Source organism: Balearica regulorum, chromosome 10 (genome assembly GCF_011004875.1).
Source record: "Balearica regulorum gibbericeps isolate bBalReg1 chromosome 10, bBalReg1.pri, whole genome shotgun sequence".
Classification (NCBI taxonomy): domain Eukaryota; kingdom Metazoa; phylum Chordata; class Aves; order Gruiformes; family Gruidae; genus Balearica; species Balearica regulorum.
Genome location: NC_046193.1, coordinates 124,806 through 147,994, shown reverse-complemented (window position 1 = coordinate 147,994; position 23,189 = coordinate 124,806). Strand labels below are relative to the sequence as shown.

The 23,189-nt window shown below is 40.1% G+C and overlaps 1 protein-coding gene across 5 annotated transcripts in view; it reads right to left on the bottom strand.

The window, feature by feature from the left end:
* Window positions 1-1,165: 1,165 nt before the first annotated feature.
* The window catches only part of BICD2 (BICD cargo adaptor 2), a 95,077-nt gene continuing 73,053 nt past the window's right edge, over window positions 1,166-23,189 (bottom strand). The window contains exons 4-9 of one of the 5 annotated variants that reach the window (XM_075762608.1): window positions 22,074-22,526; window positions 19,510-20,529; window positions 18,265-18,416; window positions 6,511-6,721; window positions 4,829-4,904; window positions 1,166-3,306 (exon numbers count right to left, since the gene is read on the bottom strand). In XM_075762608.1, the coding sequence (XP_075618723.1) occupies window positions 4,857-4,904; window positions 6,511-6,721; window positions 18,265-18,416; window positions 19,510-20,529; window positions 22,074-22,526 (1,884 nt within the window). In that variant the 3' untranslated portion in view covers window positions 1,166-3,306; window positions 4,829-4,856. Of the gene's footprint in view, window positions 3,307-4,828; window positions 4,905-6,281; window positions 6,722-18,264; window positions 18,417-19,509; window positions 20,530-22,073; window positions 22,527-23,189 lie in introns of those variants that run through there. The other 4 variants (XM_075762610.1, XM_075762609.1, XM_075762611.1 and 1 more) reach the window with 4 other exon arrangements.

The window sequence follows — 23,189 nt, the reverse complement described above, 5'->3', positions numbered from 1 at the left end:
ATCACTGCTGAATTACTGACCCCGTGGCGAGCAGGAGTGTTCTATTAGCTGGCAGATTCCTTTCCCGAGACTCAGTACAGCAACATCTGCAGCCTGGAATGTGGCTGGTGACCCACCCTCCCAGCTCAGCACCCGCCACGTTCCCTCCAGGCACTGGATTTTTTCTACACAGAAGAGAGTCAAAGAAATTCACGTTTTAATTAATAGCCATTCACTAGACAAGCTTTTAAGCTAAATAGTCTCCTCTTTTCTTATTTTCTTACTAAAGTATTTTTGAATCACGCTGGTTTATATTTCAACAGGTCTGTTCTTGTTCTTCTGTCATTTGCATGCATATGTATTTATAAAATGTTTCTCCCTGAGATCACCCTGCAGAAAAGGCTCCCATTATAGCGAATGCAGAACTATCCATCAGGGCAAGTCTCCTAGCAAATATGTTCTGCTAGTTTACCGCACACAATTCTACAAGTATTTTCAATGCCCGAGTAAAACCTGTCATATTGCTCTCCAGTTATATTATAAATTGATTAGCTGGTGTAGTGGAACTGACTGCTACCAGGTATATAAACGATAAGCAGAATGGTTCTAGGAATCCTACCTGGGGACATAAGAGTTGTTAAACTATAGTATAAAACCCTATTTAGTATTTCTAGGGGACAATATCAATTCAACAATCCAGGAATATCCTTGTATTGATGGAGCAAACCTTAGCCTCACCCTCAGACTTTAAGTGTACTCCTTCAGGGTGGTTTTTTGTGAGTTTATTTGTTAGTGCTACTGGATAAACATCATCTTAAGGCATTTTGGAGAGTATATGAGAAATTAAGATGTCATTTCAGGAAGACTTGTCACCACTGCCTCCAAAAGCACTAGTCCTACCCTCCCCGTTCCTGCACTGGCTCTTTGGTGATAGAGATTAAACCAGTCTGGGCAAGGCTAAACTGCTCCGGGAAAATCTCGTGGAAAAGCACAGAGGATGGTTCTCCCCAAATATGAGCACAAAATTCATTTTCTAGTTCTGCAGCAAACTTAAGTTTTAAGTTTTCAGTTTCTCTCAGATAAAAATTAGTATTTATTTAGCCCCCGCAGTTAAAACCGCTTAGGAAGAACGACTAATTGAAATGGCGCCTTCTTAAAACACAAAAACATCAAGCAGAAAACACGATTCCTTTTATCTTTTATTGATACTGCCAATGTGACTACCTTTACGCAGGCAGATTGCTTTCCTACATTAAACACTTCTTTATTAATTTGGAAGTAATGCTTTGCCCTCTATGCCTCCTAAGGTTACCCAATTAACAAACAGTTATACTTTTAAAGAAGTTTCCGCATTTTCTCTTTAACGTTCCCCCCCGCCCCCCGATCTGTGTAAAGGTTACTTGGCAAGAACACATGCATATGACGTTAAATGGAGACCAATCCACCACTAAAAGGTAATGCACATAAAACATAATACAGTACTTCGACATCATTTCAAATAAATACCCACATACAAATGTAGTAATTTTAAATGCAACAATATTTCTTATGAATCAATACTGTAACAGAAGATGGAAATATAAGTCCCCACATCTAGGAATAATAATGCTTTTTTCCAGCAAACAGAAATCTTTTCCCCGCCGTCAATATTATTTCAATTTGTACTTTTTTTGAGGAGTGGGAAGGCTCCCCCCCAGCAAGTACCAATTTAATCATCCGTGTGAGCCTCAACAAACAGTGGAGAGATCGGTACAGCTTGTTGATGCGCTTCGCCGTTTCTGTTTCCTGAAATTACACTGATTAGATACAACATGCATGAGAAGATATCAATGTTTTGTTGTTCACATTTGCAAACAATACTAAGGTTAACTGCATCCACCACCATACAAAGCTAACGTAACGTCAATATTCCTGATATGTCCTCTGTACTGTTACCACAAATGTGTTAATACGTCTTGCTCATTTGTTCAACATGAGTCCATTTGGTTCCCAAAGTGTATTCAGGTTTGTTTAGGTTTGTTGTTTTTTTTTTTCTCTGTACCCCTGAATTTGCAAGGATTTGCACGATGAAATATCATTGACTAACAGAATTTTTTACAATTCCTTGAATATATAATCTCTATAGTAAGACTACCCATTAAAAATGTGCGAAAGGGGAGTTCACTTTGCACTTATTGCTCCATGTCTTTACTAAATTCCAAACAGCCATTCCACTTCTCCTAAGTTACAGGACTTAGACTAAACTATCCTAAGAGTCTCCCTTAAAATTATTAAAGGCACTACTGGCAATAATTAATGACAGAAAGGCGCTGATATATAACACCCTATCATTGACAACTTTAGAATTTTTCTTTCTAAATGTACCATAATTTGGCACAATAAAATGAAAAAGTAACAAAACAATTCCAATTTGGAATTTAACTGGTATAGTTGTATAAAATTCTGTTAATCAATAATACTTCAACTTCCTAAAACCCAGGAATTCTGGAATTCATAGGTAATACTACTTATTTAATATTTTTCAAGTGCCTATTACTGTTTTAACCAGAGCAAAGTCAAGTTTTCTTCTTGTTACATTGAACTATTCCTAAGAATAATAATACAATATGAAAAAAACCCCAGAATTTGAATACCCTGGATTTCTTAATGAACATGGCAGTTTAAAAAAAAAAAAAAAAAAAGAAAATCAGTAATTTAAACATATAAAGCTTAACATTTTATAATAAAAAAGCTGCTGAAGCACAGCACACAGTTTAGCAGAGCTCCTGTTTTTTGTTGAAACTCTTTTCTAATCACAATCTAGAGCTCCCCCCCCCAAAAAAAATCTCTGCCACATGCTGATGTAGAATTCAAAAATCACAAGCCCGAACTGGAGAGAGACTATGAGCACAAACCACTGCATTTATATAAACTCTTCTACATAAGGAATTAAAGAAGCTAAAGAAAAATATGAAAATATCAAAAGTGCACAAGTTTAACAATCAGATAAAAAATGAGCATCTGCAATGAAATAAGAAATTCCCCCATCTGAACATTTCTAGTCGATCATAAACTAATACGGTGATCATTACATTTGAAGTAGGTTTCTTCAGCACTTGTAAGTTTTCTTACTGCAGCAGCACTTATAGGTAAAGCTTGTTTGTTTTATAGCTTCAGACATAAAGGAAAGTTTCAGGTAGTATATAGGAAAAGGTGTTTTCAAAAATTAGGATCGGGTCAGTGGTTTCCATTCTTTGTGCAATGGGCTACCACTTCTAACCACAATGAAAGAGGCTAAGAAATGCTGATGCACTGTTGGAAAGGCCTTCTCCAGGGACTACTCTACAGCTGAAAAATGGAAAATAAAATAGCATTAGAAAAAAAAAACAAACCAAAAAACCAGTGTTTATTTCTCAATTAAAGAACTGAAAACTTAAAACAATATGCTGCAAAAGCAGGTTAGTTGCTCGAGGGTGTCTGTTAGGTCACTGGGGTAGAAGCAGCCATCCATTATAGCTCAGAGACGCTTCCCATGCCGATGAAACGCTTTATGGGTTTAACCTGGAAGCAATAGCTTTGCAGAAAGAAGGTTTCTTACAAGTACTGAATAAAGCTTTGCTGTTCAAGCACAAGTTAACAGCAATGAATGTGCAAGAAACGTTTTCAGTGAAGCTGTAGGTTCCCCAGAAACATGCAGGTCAGTATATCATGCAGGCCAATGCAGAGAGTATCGTTCACAAGAGCCTGCTTGCGCAGAGGTAGGTGACGGCTTAGGGAATTTTCCATGCTTTATCCCAACCCATTTAAAGTGATGTGAAAAACGCCCAGCACGTGTACATTTCAAGAAATTGTTAATCCAGAATTACAAGACTCAATCTGAAATATTATCTAAAAATGCAAACAGCAGGATCAAGTCACCTTACCACCATTCCTCATTTCTTTTTATAACAGGTGCTAAAAGAAGTTAAACCATAACCTTGACAAGCTCACGTAGCAGTCAGGTTTCTTGGCTTTTTTGCTTTTTAAAGATCCACAGAAATGAATGAAGATGGAAATGACTACCAAGACTATTGGGCTAATTGCAAAATGGTTCATACGTGGAACTGAAAGTGTGAGCCAAGACTGATAGTAATAGTCACCGTCTGGTAACATTGAAATCTTTATAGAAAGTTCCAGTTAATTTGAAAAAAAAACCTAACAATGCATTCAATTATTTTCTCCAATTTACCTTTTTGCTATTAGTATTTTGCAAAAATACTGCCATTACAGACACGGAAGCAGTGAAAACTGTTATTAAAGCTCCCTACCATAGTGGAAGCAAAATTGTAACTGTTTCTATTGGAGCAAAGAAAGTTAGCACTCAAATGCCTGCTTTTACAAAGTATTTTTAAATTACACTTAACGCAGGAATGAGAAGAATAAAGGCCTTCTGGAAGATTGTGCAGCAAAGAAGAGAAAGCAGGATTGAAAATTGTTAAAAGATGTCTCGCTTCTAAAATATCAAACCTGCTAGTTAGCAATATTAAAGCTCAAATTCAGGAGAATTCAGTGTTTTCTAAAAAAAGTAATAACAGATGCACAGGGCCTAGTTTCTAAAGCCAGAATTACTACTTGCTTAAACTTCTTGAGCAGTGATGTTTGAGCAACAGATTAGATTAAATCACTCGGAGTTTTTTCCTCCTCTCAATCGGTAAATGCAATTCTGCCACTGGACTGCGGTATTCTGACCTTCTCCAGCTCTGCAGCAAGGTTTCTACAATTCCATGTGTTTAGTCTCATTGTATGAATTTAGAAGTCTTTTCTTCCCCTCCCTCTAATATCTGGGAAGCCAAAATCCCACGTGGTTTCCCCTCACTGTGCTCCTCATTACCTTATATTAGTACTGTGATATCTCCTGACTACTTATAGGCAGAGCGGCAATGCACAGGAAGCAAGCTGCTGATCATCTATAAGAAATGGTAGTGAGATGAGGCAGTACCACACCAGGAATATCAGAATGGCTTTATAAAACATCACTATCAAGCCGACAACTGTGCAGTCTCGCATTGCTTTTAGTAATACTATAGGCATACAAAATTATTTGAAAGAGTACAAAATGAACAGGGCTTTACATTAAAATAAAGTTTGAGGCTAGGCACTTTAAAACTCTGGTTCAAAGAAAAAAAGTGTGCCTCTCTGTGCTCCACAAATTTTCCACAATTTTAGAAGCAACATTTTCAATCTTTGTCTCTTTTTAGGCACCAATTATGAAGTACACTTTCATATTATCAAACATATTGTAATTAAGTGGCTAAAAAGGCCCCTTAAAAGTTCAGTAGCAGACAACAGTTTATTTGTTTTTAAGGATTAATATGTATACTAAGCTACTTCATAAATAATTATTAGTAGGATGATCTGATTCAATTTCCTGTGCCTAGAATGTAGAGCCCTGTGAAACATGTGCTTGCATAAGGAATGCAACATCTTTTGTGTATTTAAAAAAAGTGATCAGAGCTCTGAAATACTATCCTATTTAGGTTAATACTGAAAGCTGAGAAAAACTGGTTTGTGACTGACAATACTAGACCATAGTCACGTTAATTCTACACATATACGTTGTGTGGCTACAGTAATATATAAAACAGATTCTTTCCAAAGTGTTACGCTTGCAAGGAGCAACATGAGACCACAAAGATCCTTTCAGGACATGACACTTTTCCACAGCGTAACTTCTTAAAGTGGAACTGTCTACCAGGTAGGATCCAAATTCTTAAGATTTTTTTAAGTTTTATATCAGATGGGGTAAATATTGCATATTTCTAATAAAAATGTGCAATTTTCTTCTGGTTAACCCTCTGAAGAGAGGGAAGCAGAGAGTAAATAGTGTACCCTACCGAGTTTTTTTTTCCTAGCTTTTATAACCTATAAAAGCTTTAAGGACTTTGGTCAGTGGTGATGTGACAGCAAGTTCTTACTATCTGCCCCAATAGGCAAATTAATTTTGGTTCCAGTTTCAAAATGCTCTGCACTTTCAAGACATACCTCTAATTTTAACATTTGCTTTTCACCACTTCTTAAGCCACAATAAGAAGGTTTACTGTTTGTTTCTGCCTGTGAAAGCATTTATTGAAGTATGCTGCAACCCTGGAGAAAGGATCACATTTGTGCTATACAAACTACTATTAGTAGCACCAGATATACTATATCAGGTGTACTCTTTTAACACTTACCATAAACAGCAAAACCCATACGTGTTAATTGTGGAAAAAGCTAATTCCTTTCCACTATTAACTTGTTAATAGCATCCCCGTCCTTATGAATTAGTTACAGTTAAGACCACCATAATACAATTTGTATTACCTGGTTCAACAACATACTAGTACAAGTCAACTCACCGCGACATTAGATAGTGGGGATTTACGCTGACAGTTACAGCATAAGATAAGATGCATAATATGATTTTTCTACACGTCTGTCCTAGTCACAATAGATTTTGTATTTCTCACTACAAAAAACCTGGTTGTTCAGGACAGATCCTTCAGACCTGTCTCCGCAGGACCGAATATGACTTACACTAGGGTTACTGCTCTTGGCTTTGGAAGCAGATTTTGTGCGCACCCTTTTGGACTGCTCATGGTCTAGCTCCAGATGTTCCAGGCGCTGGGTCAGTGCCAGTTTCTGCTGGATAGCCATCCGAAGCAAGGAGTTCAGAGTCTTCTTCTCATCCTCAGCTGCTGCGAGCTGCCGCTGCATTTCATCCAGCTGTGTGACATATTCGTCACATCTGCAACGAAATACATCAATCTTTAGCAATCCTGTTTCCATCTATAAAAAATGAATCCCTTGTGTCTGGCCGACGTTAGCAGAGTGACAGCTTTGCAGTTGCTTGTGTACACACTCTTTTAAATAAGAACTTCAACCAAACCTGCAGAAAATCACCATTACTTTTCACTGGGGCTCTTACAATCCCACACTCAGGACTGATGTTCACACCTTTCAAGATGTAGTATAATTAACAGCATCCTTAGATAATGAAAGTATGGAGTCTGACATAAAAGTACTCATGCCTAAAGATTAGTAAGATGTCCTTCTGTAGTGAGTAGACACAATGCAGTCAAATTACTGTTGTCTGTACTTACACAGAGACTACAACAGTTCTTAAGCTTTAGGCTGGAAAGGGAGCCTGGGCGAGCAGCAGGAGTGCTGGGAAATGACCATCAGTAAAACAGCTGCTAGTGCTGTTTGATGAACACCTGAACTTTGTAGTTTGTTACTTTACACATGGAGCCCAAATAACAAATTTCCAGTGGTGACTGAAAAGCATTGTTAAAAATAAGCATCTTTCATAACTCTACTTTAATTTACTCCAATTCTGGATGTAAAAATTCTATAAATAGTTTTTTATTACTGTTTTCCCTATAGCAAGTGGTCATTATATAACTGCTTTCGCTATCGAAATTAATTTTAAAACAATTAAACAAAGGAGCTGAGCATACTGGTAACCCTGCAGGGGAAGACGTATGAATGCCTGCAAGCTGCTTGTCTACAGTCGTTTTCACTGAGCTCAGAAGCTACTTAACTTGCATAGTGCATCTTGAACAATTACAAAAATTAACATCTTTACATGTCGATGCATATTTACTGCACATAGAAGACCAATTATGAGCATGGGTAGAAAAATAAATATTCATAGGTACCAGCTGGCATTTACAATGGCCACATCTGTAAAATACAACTTTTTCATAAAAGCAAAAAATACAGCAGAGAAGTTCCTTTTAACATCAAAATGGAAAAGCCCCTGACTTTAAGGGACATTTATCATCATTAAGTCATATAAAGCAGACTGGAAAAAAACCACCACGGAACAAAACTGCATTCACATGCAGATTCATCAGCTGTGCTTATACTATAAAGTCCTGAATTCTGCTCTCCTTGACTTCAAATGCCAGGATTAGACCTATATTCCTAATCATATTTGCTTGGGAAGAAAAAAATGGAGAGACAAAAATAGAATTTTATTTTTGAATTCATACGGAGATTAAACAAAACCCCAGAAACATCCATATAAAACCTGCATGAACCACAACCACAATGTAGGTTAGCACACCAGAGGGTTTTGAGTTTAGGGCCACCACGTGAGCGGGAATCTGTCTGCTCAAACCTCTGTGCATCCTGCTCTCGAGGTCATCCCAGTCTCTCTCATACTGTGGAGCACAGTGTCCGAGGGGTTTCTCTTTTTTAAAAAACAAACCCAGGAACCTTAAGCGTGCCAGAAGCCTAGCACCTGCCCTCTTCTCCTCATAGCTACATGGACCTTACCAGGCAAAACCAACCCATACGCCTCAGTGAGTGGAAGCAGACCAAGGGCCCAATCTTACCCCATTTACCATCAGCGCTAGAGAGGAACACAGACTGAAATGACCCTAGAAGTCCAAAAACCCAAAAATAAATATTGTGGGCATTACCGTCCTCCCCTCTTATGGAAGGCGGCACCAGCCCCGAAATGAAGGCATGGCTACAGGAAGGAATAGCTCCCAGCATCGCTGTAACCCTGTGCCCTGCTGCTCCAGGTTGTCAGAGATGCGTTTTCTTCACTCGGGGGTGGCAGCCAGGCAGGGACTAAAGATTGCCAGGAGGCCTGAGGGCCATGGGGGTTTCCCTCCAGTGTTCAAACGCACTCGTGGCATTTGAGGTGAAAAGCACAAGTCTGGTTATATCACATGTTACCTTCCTGCTTTCTTTTCTACCCACGCCTCAAACCTGATTCCTTCAAAAGTCCTCTACTGCTAACCAGGGGAATGTCCAGAAAGCGTTACCAATTCCTCCAGGAATGTAACGCAATCGCTTCAGCAAAACATGACCTGACACTGGAGTGACCTGTCTCCATCACCCTTGTTCCATTCTCAGTTATCACCCTGCCAAGAGATTTGGGCAAAGTGAAATTATGGGGAGGTTTTCCCCCCTTTCCCAGCTCCCTTCTTTTGGGAAGGAAAAAAAAAAAAAAAAAAAAAAAGAGATGATGAAAAGAAAACAAAACCATTGCAGTGGAGCAGAGCAGGGACTTCCCACACGGTCTTCCTAATGTCCCTTAATCCTCTTCTCTAAACGTTTTTGGTATTACTGAAATGCCTCTTGATCGCACAGTCAGTTGTGCCAAACCTGACAGCTGACTGGTACCACAGTGAACGCTGCAGAGCCCAGAAGACAGTCAAGTCATTTGCACGTGAGCCAAGCTACAATTAAAGCCACGATTTTTGACTCCAGAAGGTTATTGTATCAAGTCATTATCTCATCAAGCTTTCTGTTAGTGCAAAGGTTTGAAACATGACTGTCCTTAGAAATTACAAGGCATTTACTATTTCAAATATCTAAACACGCCCACCCCCCCCCCCCCCAACTCTATGCAGGGAGTTTTTCCTTCCTTTCCAACAAAAAGGAAGCGTTATCAGTAGCACCCACGCAGCTGCAGTTTTTATTGTACCTGTTCTCACATACAGGAGAGGACTGGGGAGAGGCAGGAGGGTTAACTACCATGACTACACGCCATCACGCATCCCCAACCTGTTCTCCTGACCTTTAAGTCACATGAAGTGATAAAGCCTCAAACCCAAAAGGTCTTTCCGTTGTACGATTTCGTTTGCCACGTGCTGAGCTGCTTCCCAGCTGGATATTCAACGCAAAAAATCATTAGAAGGTCAGAACAGACGATGTCTTTGTTTTAAAAACACCTTTGAAAGAAAATAATCGAGCTTTCATGCTTTAAAGAAGAACATGAAATTAGCATAAGCCTGTTGTACATCTACACTTTTGCAGTTTTAAGTGGATAGTGAACAGAAAGCTTTGATGTTGCCTATTTTCTTATGACTGGTGAGTAACAACAAGAAAAGGAGCTTAAGGAAACATCAACTAGATTTTTAAAACCACCACCAGCTAAACCAAACATCTACACAGAGGAAATAGTTATTCTGAATGTTAAATATGAGAAATAAAAATGAAATCCTCTAAAACAATATCTGAAGCCAAATTATGGAAAACAATGGGTTGTCTTGTTTTCAAAAGCTGCGTACCACTACTTCTCACAAATGCCAGTTGTGCCTTATTTCTACATACTGTTTCATTTAAGCTTTAGCGTGTACTATATTTAATAACATTTAAAGCTAAATTCACTACTGAATCAAGATCTGTTCTGGGAAAAAAAAAAGTGACATAACCAAATGCACCTGGGTATAATTATATTTCTCCCCCCTCCCCTGCAATCAATGAGGACCATACCACAACTTCCAAGAAAGCAAGACAGATATGACTGAAGGAAGCCTCTTGAGAGAAACATCAATCTCAAGAGATTAAATTGTCAACCTACATAAGAAATTAAAACATGGAGGATTAAAACTACAATTTTTCAGCTTTATTAAAAACTGGGAATCATATTAGCAGAGCAGCAGTTAAAATGACATGTAAATGAGCACTGACTGTGTTCGGCTAGAAGATATATTAGCCACCTATTTCAAAATGAATCTTTATATTAGAAGTTAATATTAAAGACTAAATTTTAACACCTTCCCCCCACCTCCCCTTTAGCCCAACCCCTGGTGAAAACCAGCTCATCTGTGGAGAGAGTGACGATTCTGCGTTACCAAAGGAGGGACGCCGGGAAGGTGATTACGGCAGTAACGAAGCTACTGATCCTTTCACAGGGTGGGCGCTGTGCAGCAAATGAGATGAGCCCCTGATGTACCGCAGAGCTGTGCTCCTCCGCACCGGGGTCAGAGTCAGAGCCAGTCTATACACAGTTGGGGTGTTTAAGTGGAAGAACACAGAAGGTTGTTACTAGGGACTGACAGCAGAAAACAGCCATGCCTTCACAAACTAGATCGTCACTATTGTCTAACCCAATCTGTCTGAGCTGGCCTCCTCTGCAGGAACTCACACTGGGTAGAGTTTTGCACCCCCATAAAACCAAATACCTTTGTTGAAGCGGCAGCATTCAAAAGCCTAACCCCAGATACGTGTGCTCCAGGCAGGCGACTCTGCCGTGTGTCACGCAGCCCTGACGGCAGCACCAAGGCCCTCTGCCCCGTCAGCATCTCTGGGCGTTGGTAGGAAGCGTGCTAAACTCATCTCTCGCCTTGCTTTGCACACTTTACAACTGAGTTGTATATTTGAAAGGAATAAATGCTGGGGCCTTTATTTGTATAAATCACTGTGATTTTCACGAAAAACGGAGAACAGTTTACAACCAGCTATAGTTTTCCAGAACTTTTATAATCAGCCATGTGTAATCAATGTCTGTTAGCAATAGCTATTAAAGAAAGTCATCAGACCACAAATCTCTCTTGTAGTTTGAAACATATGGGAAGAATTATCTCCTGCACTGAGAGGGAACAATCAGCCCCACATTGCTGGACACAACAGTTCTTCTAGATTTCCACCCATGAAAACTGTCAAGGAGAGATCAAACTTTTATAGCAAATTCCCTCCTCCTAGAATTCAAAAGAAAACTCCTTTTTTTATATTTAAAGGTTGAAGTCAACAATCTTATGCCACTAAATCAGAAGTAATTTTAAAGCAATTGCATGGGCAGGACATCTTTCCCAGTTCTTCACTGAAGGGGGGTGGCAAGGGGTGGAGGATCTAATCCTGAACTCTCTCCATCCCTCTCGACCCTATACTGCTGAAGCCATGCACACGCTTTGGTTTTTTACGGACTATGAGCACTGACACTTGCTATTAATTCTCAAACAAAACCAAGACTCACCTATCTAAAACACTACAGATACAAATAACCGCTGCTGCAGTAGTCTCCCATATCATGTATTTTAAAGTAACTCACTCTCCGTTTTGATTAAAAGGCCAGACAATTTACATAACAAGAGCTGGTATTGTCTTTACTCTGAATATTTCTAACGCACCGCTATTATATTACAGGAACGCCTCCTGTGTTTTACTCTCCTTAACAGTAGGCATTCGAACAAAGCACCAAGGCGCACAGGAACTAGTGACGTGGACGCAGCTACTTCAGAAAATATCTGGGAGAAAAGCACAAACTCATTGTTGCAACCCAAGTCCAGGGTCTGTCTACAAAGGGCACCTCCACCAAGGTTGAGTCTCAGCGTATCCAGTATTACTTGTAGCAGACATTTTAACTGCCAGGCACATTTAGAGTCTAGAGCAGGCACATCAGTGCTGCAAACAAGACCCTGTGCAAGACCTCACTCATGTTGTTTTGCAGCGCGTCTGTGAGACAGTCAAATGCCTTTGTCTGCCTGATGTCTCCCTGCTTTCACGTGGGTGCTGGCAGCCCAGACATTTTTCTCTGCAGACATCATTCATCACTTCTAGATCTAGCACCAAGAATAGGAGGCAAATGCTGTTACTCCTGTCTGTGAATCCCATTCTGGAAATTTTCAAAGTCACATTTTCTGTGTCTGGCTCCTCTGAGCATTTATCCTATGGGGTATTTTTAGAGAAGTTGAATACTTCCACTGTGTGGAGTCCAGGATGAAGACCTTTCAGCTACAGTTCTCAGTCCTGTAAGGACTGCACTGTTCTCTGCATGAATTTAAACTCCTTTATATTCTGCAGACCTTTGATGTCCACAAACACAACAATATTTTCCCAAATGCTTTGGATACTTGGAAAACAGACAGAGCTTGTATGATTCTGACCTGACGTATGTATTCCTTTGAAACACCTTTTTTCCACTAATGAACAACAGCTAGCTGCTAGTTTCTTGAGTGTAATCATGGTTTTGTCTCTTTATGATAAGCACCATCTTGTAATTTTAATCTCATGTTAACATGCTGTCAGTCTTTCCAGTGTTCTAACGCTTGCCACTCGTCCCCTCACTGACTTGTTGCAGGTTTGTCTCTTCCTTTATTTACAGTTTATGGAACACTGGAACATGGGGATAGCCATTACTTACACCTAGACATAGTTGTTCTCTGCTTTTCAAAGTCACCTGCTTCTGCTAGATTTCTTAATTATTGTTCTATCTTTATTTTAGAGGGATGAGAAATGTCTGTTCTCTTACTATCCTCGCTTCTTCTTAGACTCTGGAAAAGAAACTGAAAATACACGAGCAGCAAAGTTGAGAAACCTATGTCTTTAATCAGAGGAGTGAAGATGTATCTTAGGTCATTTGTCAGAGCCAGTTTAAGTTTGTCAGGGTTTATTAGGACAAATGCAACTTCATGTAATTGTTTGGTTTTGTTGCCTGACCCTAAGCAAATAAGCTATCAAGGAGCCACCTCGGCTGTTTTTAGCCTGCTTTACTCATCCATGGCAAGAGTTTGGCTGTAATCTGTCACACAGGAGGTGCTTCCAGAGAGAAGAGATTACGGTGTCCTTCTGTGACTGCGCGTAGTACTTAACATGCAAGCTGAAGAGACAAGAGACTTGCAGGCTACATCAAAAGGCAGAAAACCAGCAGAAAAACAACACAGGAGAAAGGTGAAAAAACCCACGCTGTACTTTCATTGTGTATGGTTTCTGCCATTTTCTATATTTAGTAGAATTTTTGGAAGGATGCTTACTCAAATTCTAGCAAACCAAACTCAAGGTTTGGACTAGCATAACATTGTGTTTAAACTCTCTTCCTGTCCAATCCATGATAGGCTTTTCTCAGTGCATTCTTTTCTTGGCCGTGAAGTGATGGCCATACTGGCGTCCTGCTCTTCACCTAACCATCCTTTAAGGACTTTATGCTGAATTGCTAGTTTATGAATCTGCGTAGCTGTGCTTCATTATCACTTGCAGTGTATGCTGGAAACTGCAGATTCAGAGGTCTTCTCCAAACAACTAGCAGAAACCTACGGTCTTCTCACTCCCTCCTTCCTTATTGAAAAGTTAAGCTCAACAAGCCTCAGGCTTTAATTCCAACCTGCATTTTTCTCATCTGTTTTGATACAGCACTTTTTCCCCCCGTAATTAATTTTAAGAAACCTCAGCTCTAATGCACTTGCAAGTTTGAATGACAAACTGCTTACAGGCAATCTAGAAACATACCTTGACCTACAAGACAGGAAACCATGCTTCATTCCCACCCCAAATCATTAGCGGGGAGTTTCATTAGGGTTTTCATTAAAAAACAGGACATATGCCCTTCAAGTTCCTTCAAAGCACCTGGGAGAAGCTCTTTGTCCGCAAAGGAAGGAATCAGTCTTTCTTCTGACAATATTTTAGAGGAAGATGAATTCATTTATCTCAAATTTGCTACTAACACCCCCTCCTCACACTTAACTAGGGATTTATATTGTTCTGTATTAAAAAAAAATAAAAATCTTTCAATTTTCTTAACCTACTAGATGAGAGTTAAGAAAAAATTAAGCCTACCATAAAATATTTTTGGAGGTGAAATATCGTTGCCAGGAAAAACCAGCAGCGGCTCCTGGCTCTGTACTCCCGATGCACCACTTTGAAGTGACCTGACCACCACCAGCGGTACCTGCCTCTAGCCTGGGAATTCCTGTTCTCACTCTGCATTTTTCCTTACTTGGTGCTGTTAACGCAGGGCACTGGTCACAAAAATACTCAACAAACACTTTGAAAGTAGCCCCTTGGTTCATATATGCTCGAACAAAGACCCGAGTGAAATGAGTTGACTACAAATATGTGCTCTTTGTACGTTTTTGTTACAGAAATACAGTTAAAAGTCAGAGACAGTTAAATCTGAGAGTAAACACCGCATTTTAAAGACTTATTCTGCCTTTTGGAAATTTCCATTGAAGATTTTATTTGAAACCAAACTAGTTATTAGTTTATACTGTCTAAGGTAAAAAAAAGTTCTAACATGAGTGGTTTGTGGGCAGCCATATTTTCTTTTGCCAATTTGCAAGGATTTATTCTTTACAATACAGAACATACCTACCCCAGATATTATTGTAGCTCAATGTTGCAAGTATACTGTAAAAGCGACTGCTTGCTTTACGGTGGTCATTGCTCATCATGTGAATACAAGATATTATGTTTTAAATTCCTAAGTTAAATACATTCATAACCCCCTCAAAACAGTAACCACAGCAGTACATTTTGTACAATGAATTTTGAGAAAGATTATCTTGGGAAATCTTCTTTCAAACAGCTACTCCAGATAGCAGGTAAAGTATAGGAGCCAGATGGTATCCATAAAGGGAAAGAAGTACCACTTCACATCTTGTAAAACAGCTGAAGGCTGCACCTAATTAACAGTCACTGCGTCATTATCAGTCCTTGTTTATTTACATTTTGCAGCACCCAAGGTGCCTGTTAGCAAGTGCAAACCTTCTTCAGAAAGTAAAACAATAAAGATGTTCAGCTTCTTTTCGGATTTTAAATGTAAAAGTGATTGCTTTTTTTTTTTCTGGTGATGAGATCATTTACTCATGAAACATCAAAATGTTTCTTTGTAATACAGTGATACATAAATAGCTATTACAGTCTAATTAAGCAGATAAATTCCATTTTCAGCTCTACAGGGCAGAATGTTTGTACACACAACAGGGATATGTGTGTTGATTAAGAAAATCTGGACTTTACCAGGACAGCTATTGCATGTACATCTATAGTACATTATGCATATATATGCATATTCCTTTGTACAACAGCTTAATTTTAGGCGTACAGCGTTGTCTAGAGTGCTGCAGCAGTCCCTCAGTGCTGGAAGCTGTTAATCTGTGTTTTGCAAGCCTGCCTTTGTCTCCAGGCTGAGGTCTTATTATATTTTCATTACTTATTAAAAATAGCTGGTAGTATTGTCAAATTAGTGGGATTAACCTACTTTAAAAAGGAAATTAGGTCAGTTACTATATTCATGCCCAGCCTTCAACTCACATGTATTGTTACAGCTCTCTTGCATCCTACAAAATGGGCGGTTTCCTGTGGAAAACACAGGTCTGCGTGCGGCAGTCTGCCTCACCCCACGCTCGGACACAACACTGAAACAAACATGGTGGGGTAAAGGCCCCGTCACTTGTTCTTCAGCTCTGCTGATACAAACCTGTTGGCCAGAAAAGAAACGCGACTTACTGTAGACTGTTAGAGGTGCTCCATTAGTAGGTTGTTTGCGACGGTGAAGACAAACTGGGCTGTTACATACTTCTGATATGTGAAACGCACCTAAAAATCAGACTTCAAAATTTTTTTGAGGTTATCTTCACCAACGCACCTAGGAACACCCCTTCCAAACCTACCTTACCTGACACGGAGGCTTAGATGAAACCACCACTGACAGAAGAAAGGTCTCTGCCAACCACCAAGCCACCGATCCTCTCTGGCCGGAGATCTGGCGGGGGGGGATGGGACGGGTGACAGTACCCTACCTGCAGTAACAGGTCTCGATAGCTACCCTGGCATCCGAAACACTGGGCACACCAGGAGAAAGAAGCAATTTCATGCTGTGTGCAGCTGCCACTGTCTCAGGCTAGATGCTTATCTGCCATGCAGCAATCAGGAATGCAAGTACTCACAAGACGAAAGGCTCAGCAGATCCTGTCTCCACTCACTCCATCCTTACTTTGCTCTTGGCCCCTTACTTTTTTCACTACGGTTACTAAGTTCAGGAATTAAAATTGTTCACTGAGGCCGGGGAGTCTGTTGTGCATCCCCAAACAGATGGCTCCTGCCTCTGATCAACCACAGCTCCCCGAGAGCTCCAGGACAGAGCTCTTAAGTCTGTTGCTTTCAGAAAAGCTTTTATTCTGCCCCCAATTTCCCCATGCCAAGGAATCCTCATAATTGTCTCCCCAGTAAAAGGACAAGATTGACCTCTAGACAATACACCCACAGAAAGGCAGAGAGAGAATTATCCCTCTGGTGTTTTCTCTGACAACTCCTCCTCTCCAAACCAGTTCACAGTCATTCCCTCACTTTCACGCTGAGGCAGGAAAATCAACATGCAGGGAAAACATTCTGCAGTTACATGTAATTTAGACAGCTAGCTATCTGCATGTAGGAAAAACAACTGGAAGTTAACAGTATGCTTTTTCTCTTTCCTTTCACCTTTAAGCTGATCTAAAACTAAGAGACAGCAATTTCTGCATATTAATTACTGTCTAGAAAAGGAGAGAGAGAAGAAAGAAAGTAGGACAAATCCAGACTGTACAGGGCATTCCTGTCTCTAGCACAATGAGCTGCCACAATTCAACCTTTAGCATTCCTTGGTATCTATTTCTCCTTTCCATGCGTACCCACACGCATAGATATTGCTGAGAAAGGCTGAATCAGCAGGAAGCCCAAGATTACTCAAGGAACATGAGAGCTGCTATAGAACCACCCCCACAAGAGACCAGACAGGAAAGCCTCAGGAATCCTCATAAGCATGAGGATTATTCCTTGTGATTCCTTACTATGGTACTTTTCGGCAGATGACAGAAAGAAAGCCTTTTCTGGTTTTTGGTGACTTTTTTTTTTTAAAAAAAAATCCAGACAAGGCAGAGAACGAAGCAGAAATGTAGCACATACAGATTCCCCATCCCCTTGGGTTAGCTTAAAAGTGTCCAGGTTACATTAAACAGCATCCTTTACAGTCTCTTTCGTCCATCTTTGTTAAGCAATGCACGGGATGCGCAGGCAAATGAACATTGCCGGGGTGTCCCTGTGAATCCCACCAAGCTCGGTCTGACAACTTCTAGATAGAGCTCGTTCTCTTCCTGTTTTCCAGGATCATCTCTGCACAGGAGCCACCTGAAGGTTTCTCAGCTGTGAAGCAGATCTGGATTTTGTAACATGATGTTGTTGCCTCAACATTCCCCAAAAGAAAAGTGTAGACTCAGAAAGAAATCCGTGACAGTAGCTGTAAGCAACACGCAGATCAAAATAGCATTTATCACTTCTACTGCACGTGACATGTCAGCAGGTATTTTTTGTCTGTTAACACCATAAAACACAACTAAGAAGCAGAAGCAAGTTACAAAGACATATGCAACCCAAATCAGCTAACACAGGTAAATCAAGGGACAGATGCCAACTGCAAGATGGACAACCTAAGAATAATAAGATGTTTGCAACAGGTTTACTTTTTTCTGGATCATTACAGGTCAGAGTCACATCTTCACTGTGTAATAAAGGCTCATTTTGCATTAAGCGTCACTCCTCCTCAGAGTTAATGCCTTTAAGAACCATGGATAACCTCACTCCCAAATTAAATAAATACCACCACCACCACAACTTGTTTTGTGGCAACATACTATAACCCTGGCATTTTCCTCATCAATCGGAACATATCGCAGACAAACACTGTAAGCAACGAACTTGGAAAAAGGCACCCACCCCGTCACCCTCTGCATGGGTTGGTGGGCAGGACGTTCACACAAGCAAGGAATGACATTTTTGCAGAGTTGTTATGTTCTTTACCTTGTAGCAAACATTGCTCTCAGGGAAGAGAAGGTAGCAGCATCTTCTTTCAAAGCCTTCAGCTCATTTCGCAGCTTCATCATTGTCTCCGTAACCATAGCTTTCTCATTTTCATACTTGCTTTTTAAGTTGGCAAGGGCTACCTCTGCAGTCTGTTGTTTACCAAGAAGAACAGAAACATACTAGTTAATGAAACTCTTCACAAAGTGGCTGGCTAAGAGATTTCTAGTCACATAATGAAACATTTACTTTGTACTGGAATCTTCAACTTCTGGTCAGCTTTTCTTGTACAGATTAAATAAAATTTCATTTTTGAACACTGGAAGCAGATCAGACATTTAGGTGTCCCACTCCCATTAACCGCACAGCAGCATCCAGGAAGTTACAGAATATATATTTAGTGATACCTACCTCCAACTACTAAAAGAAATTAAACTTTCCCTACTTAACACAAAGAACAAAAAAGTCTATTTAGTATCTTTATATTTAAATGCATTCATCAATTACTTGCACAGTTCTCTAACCCCTACAGCATTTTGCCTATCTGACATTTTGGAACACCTTTATTAAAATGTGCAAAAGAAAACTGAAAGTATGTATGTATTTCTTAAACAACACTATACTTTTTTTTTTTTTTAAGACAACTTCAATTTGCATTACTTTAACTTTAGAGGAGACAATGAAGCATGTCACATAGTGTCTTAATGGCAGCTGTTTTCACCTGTTGCACTGCTAATGTGTATCAAATTGCACGGCCCAATCCCCAAAGACCAATTTTACCTTTCGCCCCTGTTATTTTGACCACGTTCTTATATCACATCCTCATCTTGGAAGGCTTTCATTTATTTTGCAATTCGAGAGAGAAGAGTACGTAAGTTTAAGACCTTTAAGGGTAACTACTAGAATTCTTTCAAGTAGAAAATAAGATTTACCTTTTCATTTTAAGTGTCTTACATTAAACATAATCCGATATAATTCAGATGGGCAGTAGATTGAAGCTACCTTAAGCTTAATAAAAAGTCTCATGACAAAAGCAAAAGTCAGTTAAAGCCCCAGCACTCAGCTTTACAGCAGGAGAAGCTGTGTGCCTCTAACGAAAAAACCTGCTTCAGCCTTGCACCAAACAGCAGCCACAAAAGCCCCGCTGAGCTGAGGGTATGGCAGTATGACCTCCAAGCAAGTTCTCTTGTGTTTATGACCTAATTCCCTGACACTATAACCTTCATGTCTATAAGACCCGGTTACCTGTTTGTTGGCTTTCAGCACAGTTCTCAGAGTTGCTATCTGTTCTCTCTTGGTACTCAGCAGGGACTTCAACTTCAGGATTTCTTCCATGAGAGCTTCCTTGTCTTTGTCCACCACTGGCCCAAGCTCTTGAGTGGCAACGCGCTGCCTAGACAACTCAGTTGTTCTGTCCACAGCAGCCTGCAAGTGTTTGATCTGATCCCGGATTATAGCAATCAGGTTGTAAATGTTCATTGGTTCCTTCCGAGGATCTGACACGGGAGATGGCAGAGATGATACTGGAGATGGGCTGCTGTCACCACTTCCATTCTCTGCCTTTCCTAGCTCTATAGTTAACAGCCCTTTAGAAAGAAGAATGGGAGACCTTCTTCCCTTGGTCTCTGGACTACTGCGTCCACCTTTACCTTCCTTGTAGTAATCCAACATCACTCTGTTTGGAGTTTCGTTGTTGCACATGCAGACATGGTGGTATAAATTGGCCAGTTCTTCACTGAAGGTGACTAGCTCATCTTGAGCCACGCTGAGGCTGCCTTGTGTTTCTCCAGCAACATCACTGACTTTCTTCAGCTCCTTCTCCAGTCTGGCCACCTGTTCTCTATCGTGCCTGCTGGATTTTTCTAGTGAGGTGATCTTTTCAGTGAGAGCTTGGCTCTCAGTTTCATATCTAGTCTTCTCTTCCTCATACTTAGACTCACATTCTTTGTATTTGGCCTTAAGATTTTTAAGCTCTTCTTTTAGGTCAGTAATCTCTGCCACAGCCACTTTGTACTTGCACTCCAGGATCTCTGGCCCATTGATGTCAACTTCATAATAGTCTCCATCTTCATGGCTATCTCGGTCCTTCTCATTGTCAAGGGCAGACTGACGTTCCTTGCTGACCTGGAGCTTCTTCATTGCGTTCAAGTTTTCTGTGAGTCTGCCAACTTTCTCATGCTGCTCTGAGAGGGCCCCCCGTGTATTTTCCAGCTGCTTCTGAGATTCCTGTAGCGTTGTTAACAAGTTCACCTTTTCTCTTTCCATCTGAAATTCAAGAACAGAGACATCTATGTAAAGGAAACTGTATCACTTAAATGGTTTTATTATAAGAGACAGCAACTTAGCCAAGGTCCATATGGTTACAGAAATCCGATCACTTGCACATTATGGAAAAGACTAGCTTTAAATTAAATGAAATATCTCAAGCACAGTGTTCCTTGCCAATTCTTTCTCATCTCCACTCCAAAGTGGATTTTTAATTTATTTTTTTTTTAAACACACTTCTTCCATAGCTGATGGTCTCATTGTAAAAACATCCTTTCAGCTGAAGGTAACTAAAGTTTATTGTTGTCTTGCAAATTATCAAGTAAATATTAGAAAACATGCAGCTAGTCTATGGTGGAAGCTTGCAGCTCCATGAAAGACTCGGAAATACTGTGTCCTGGTTTCAGCTGAGATAAGAGTTATTTTTCTTTCTAGTAGCCACTATAGTACTGTGTTTTGGATTTAGTATGAGAATAATGTTGATAACACACTGATGCTTTAGTTGTTGCTGGGTAGCTGTAGTGTCTACACTAAGCCAAGGACTTTTCAGCTTCTCAGCCCTGCCAGGTGCACAAGATGCTGGGAGAGCACAGCCAGGACAGCTGACTCAGACCGGCCAAAGGGATATTCCATACCATATCACGCCATGCTCCGTATAGAACGGGGGAAGCTAGCTGGGAGGTGGAATTGCTGCTTGGAAACAGACTGGGCATCGGATTGTTTTCTTTTCCTTTCGCATGTGGTAAGCCACTGCATTTGTGCATCACTTATATTATTGTTATTACTATTATTATTATTCTCTTCCTTTGTTATCCTATTAAACTGTCTTTATCTCAACCCACGAGGTTTTTTCCATTCTCCTCCCCATCTCCTTGGCAGGGGGAGAGGGGTGAGAGGCCAGATGGTGCTCAGTCACAGGCTGGGGTTAAACCTTGATGTACTGAAACTTTTAAAGTTTCTCCGCTGAAAAGTTCTCATTTTGAAAAAATCCAGCATTTTTTTCTACAATATTTTAGAACACATAAAAAAAATGCTTGACAAAAATAACTTCAAAACATTTCTACGCAACACAAATATGCACCTTGTTTCAAATTCTCCGACCTCCCAATACTACAAATACAACACAGAAATGCTTAGTACTGATTAAAACTTGATGTTCTTCAAACTAATTACAGAAAATAGTTATGGTTTATAGAACTCCTTTTCATAAGGATGACTGGAGTAGCTATCAATTTTTGAAGAAAATACAATCTTTCTTGCTAGTGACACAATGAAGTAGACACAGCATGTACTGCCCAGAAGATGCATTACAACTTTCCTCCAAACACAGGACATGACTGCTAGCTTCTCTGCATTAAAAAAATCTCTATGGTTTTCAGCTGACAAACATTTGACATCCTCAAATTCTAAATCAATCGGAGCCTTTACAAATATAGTACATACTGTATGGTGGCCACACGAGATATTGAAAAGACTGAAATTGCAGCCCAAATAAACTCTAGCAGCTATGTGGAAATACACAGCTGTTCAGGAAACCCATTTACCTGTACAAGCTGTTGTTTCAGCTTCTGGATTTCAGAAATGTTTAATTCACTCAGAAGATCTGAAACCAGACTTGGGGCTGGAGGGAAGCTTTCATTTTTCTTGGGTGTTGATGTACTATTCTTGCCATTGCTGAGTTTGCTGAGGCAGTTTTGTTCAAATCCATTCATGATTTCATCATTATTGGGCTCTGTGGCTTCATCGCTGAACTTCAGTCCATCCAAAGAGATGTTCAGGTGGCTGTTGTACATGGAGTCATTGATGTTCATGTAGTGAGAGAGCTCCTTACGAAGATTGTTCTTCTGCTCCCGCTCTGTCTTCAGTGTCTCTAAGGCCTCCTCAAGCTGGCGTTCGGAGATCTCCTTCAGCCGTATGGCATCTTCTAGCTGGCTGTTGAGAAATTCTGTTTCCTCTTCAAGCCTTTTGATTTCATGTTTCAGGCCTTCAAACTCCACCTGAAGATAGACAAATGGAGGGGAAAACCACACCCTAATGAAAATGCCTGCCTGCAAGATACCAATAATTTTACTTTTCAATGTTTGATTTCACTAAATACGGTGAGAATTTTTTTTTTAGTTCTGGAGTCTAGTTTTGGCACTATTGACTGTCAACACTGCTTACATAATTTACCTTCACAGAGACCATGGAATAAAACTTCTAAGCAAATCATCGAATGAGCTGATCTATTCCAGCTTAATTAAGACAGGCAGTAGATACAGCGTGTTATACAGAGGCATCACAAAACAAGCTTTCTTAGCACATTATGCAAACCATTTCTCTGTTTGATTAACAAATTCCCTGGCCAACCTTCCCACAAATTCAAGCTCAACATTTCCAAAACCCAGCATCGCAAAGCTATGCTTTGACACTCTGCTGCACTGCTGTTAGAATATGCCACCGGGCTTAAAACTGTTGGGACGCACCCAGCTATCAATTTCTGCTTTTATACATTCAAAATATAATCTTTTATCATTTCTGTCATCATCATTTCAGCACATTTTGAGAGCGCTACAATTCAGACTCTCCACTTCAGACTCATATTGCTGCTACATGAAATTTGATGGCATGCTGTAAGTTTTTACCTGTAAAATTGCGGGTTTTTTTAAACCTCTCTTGCA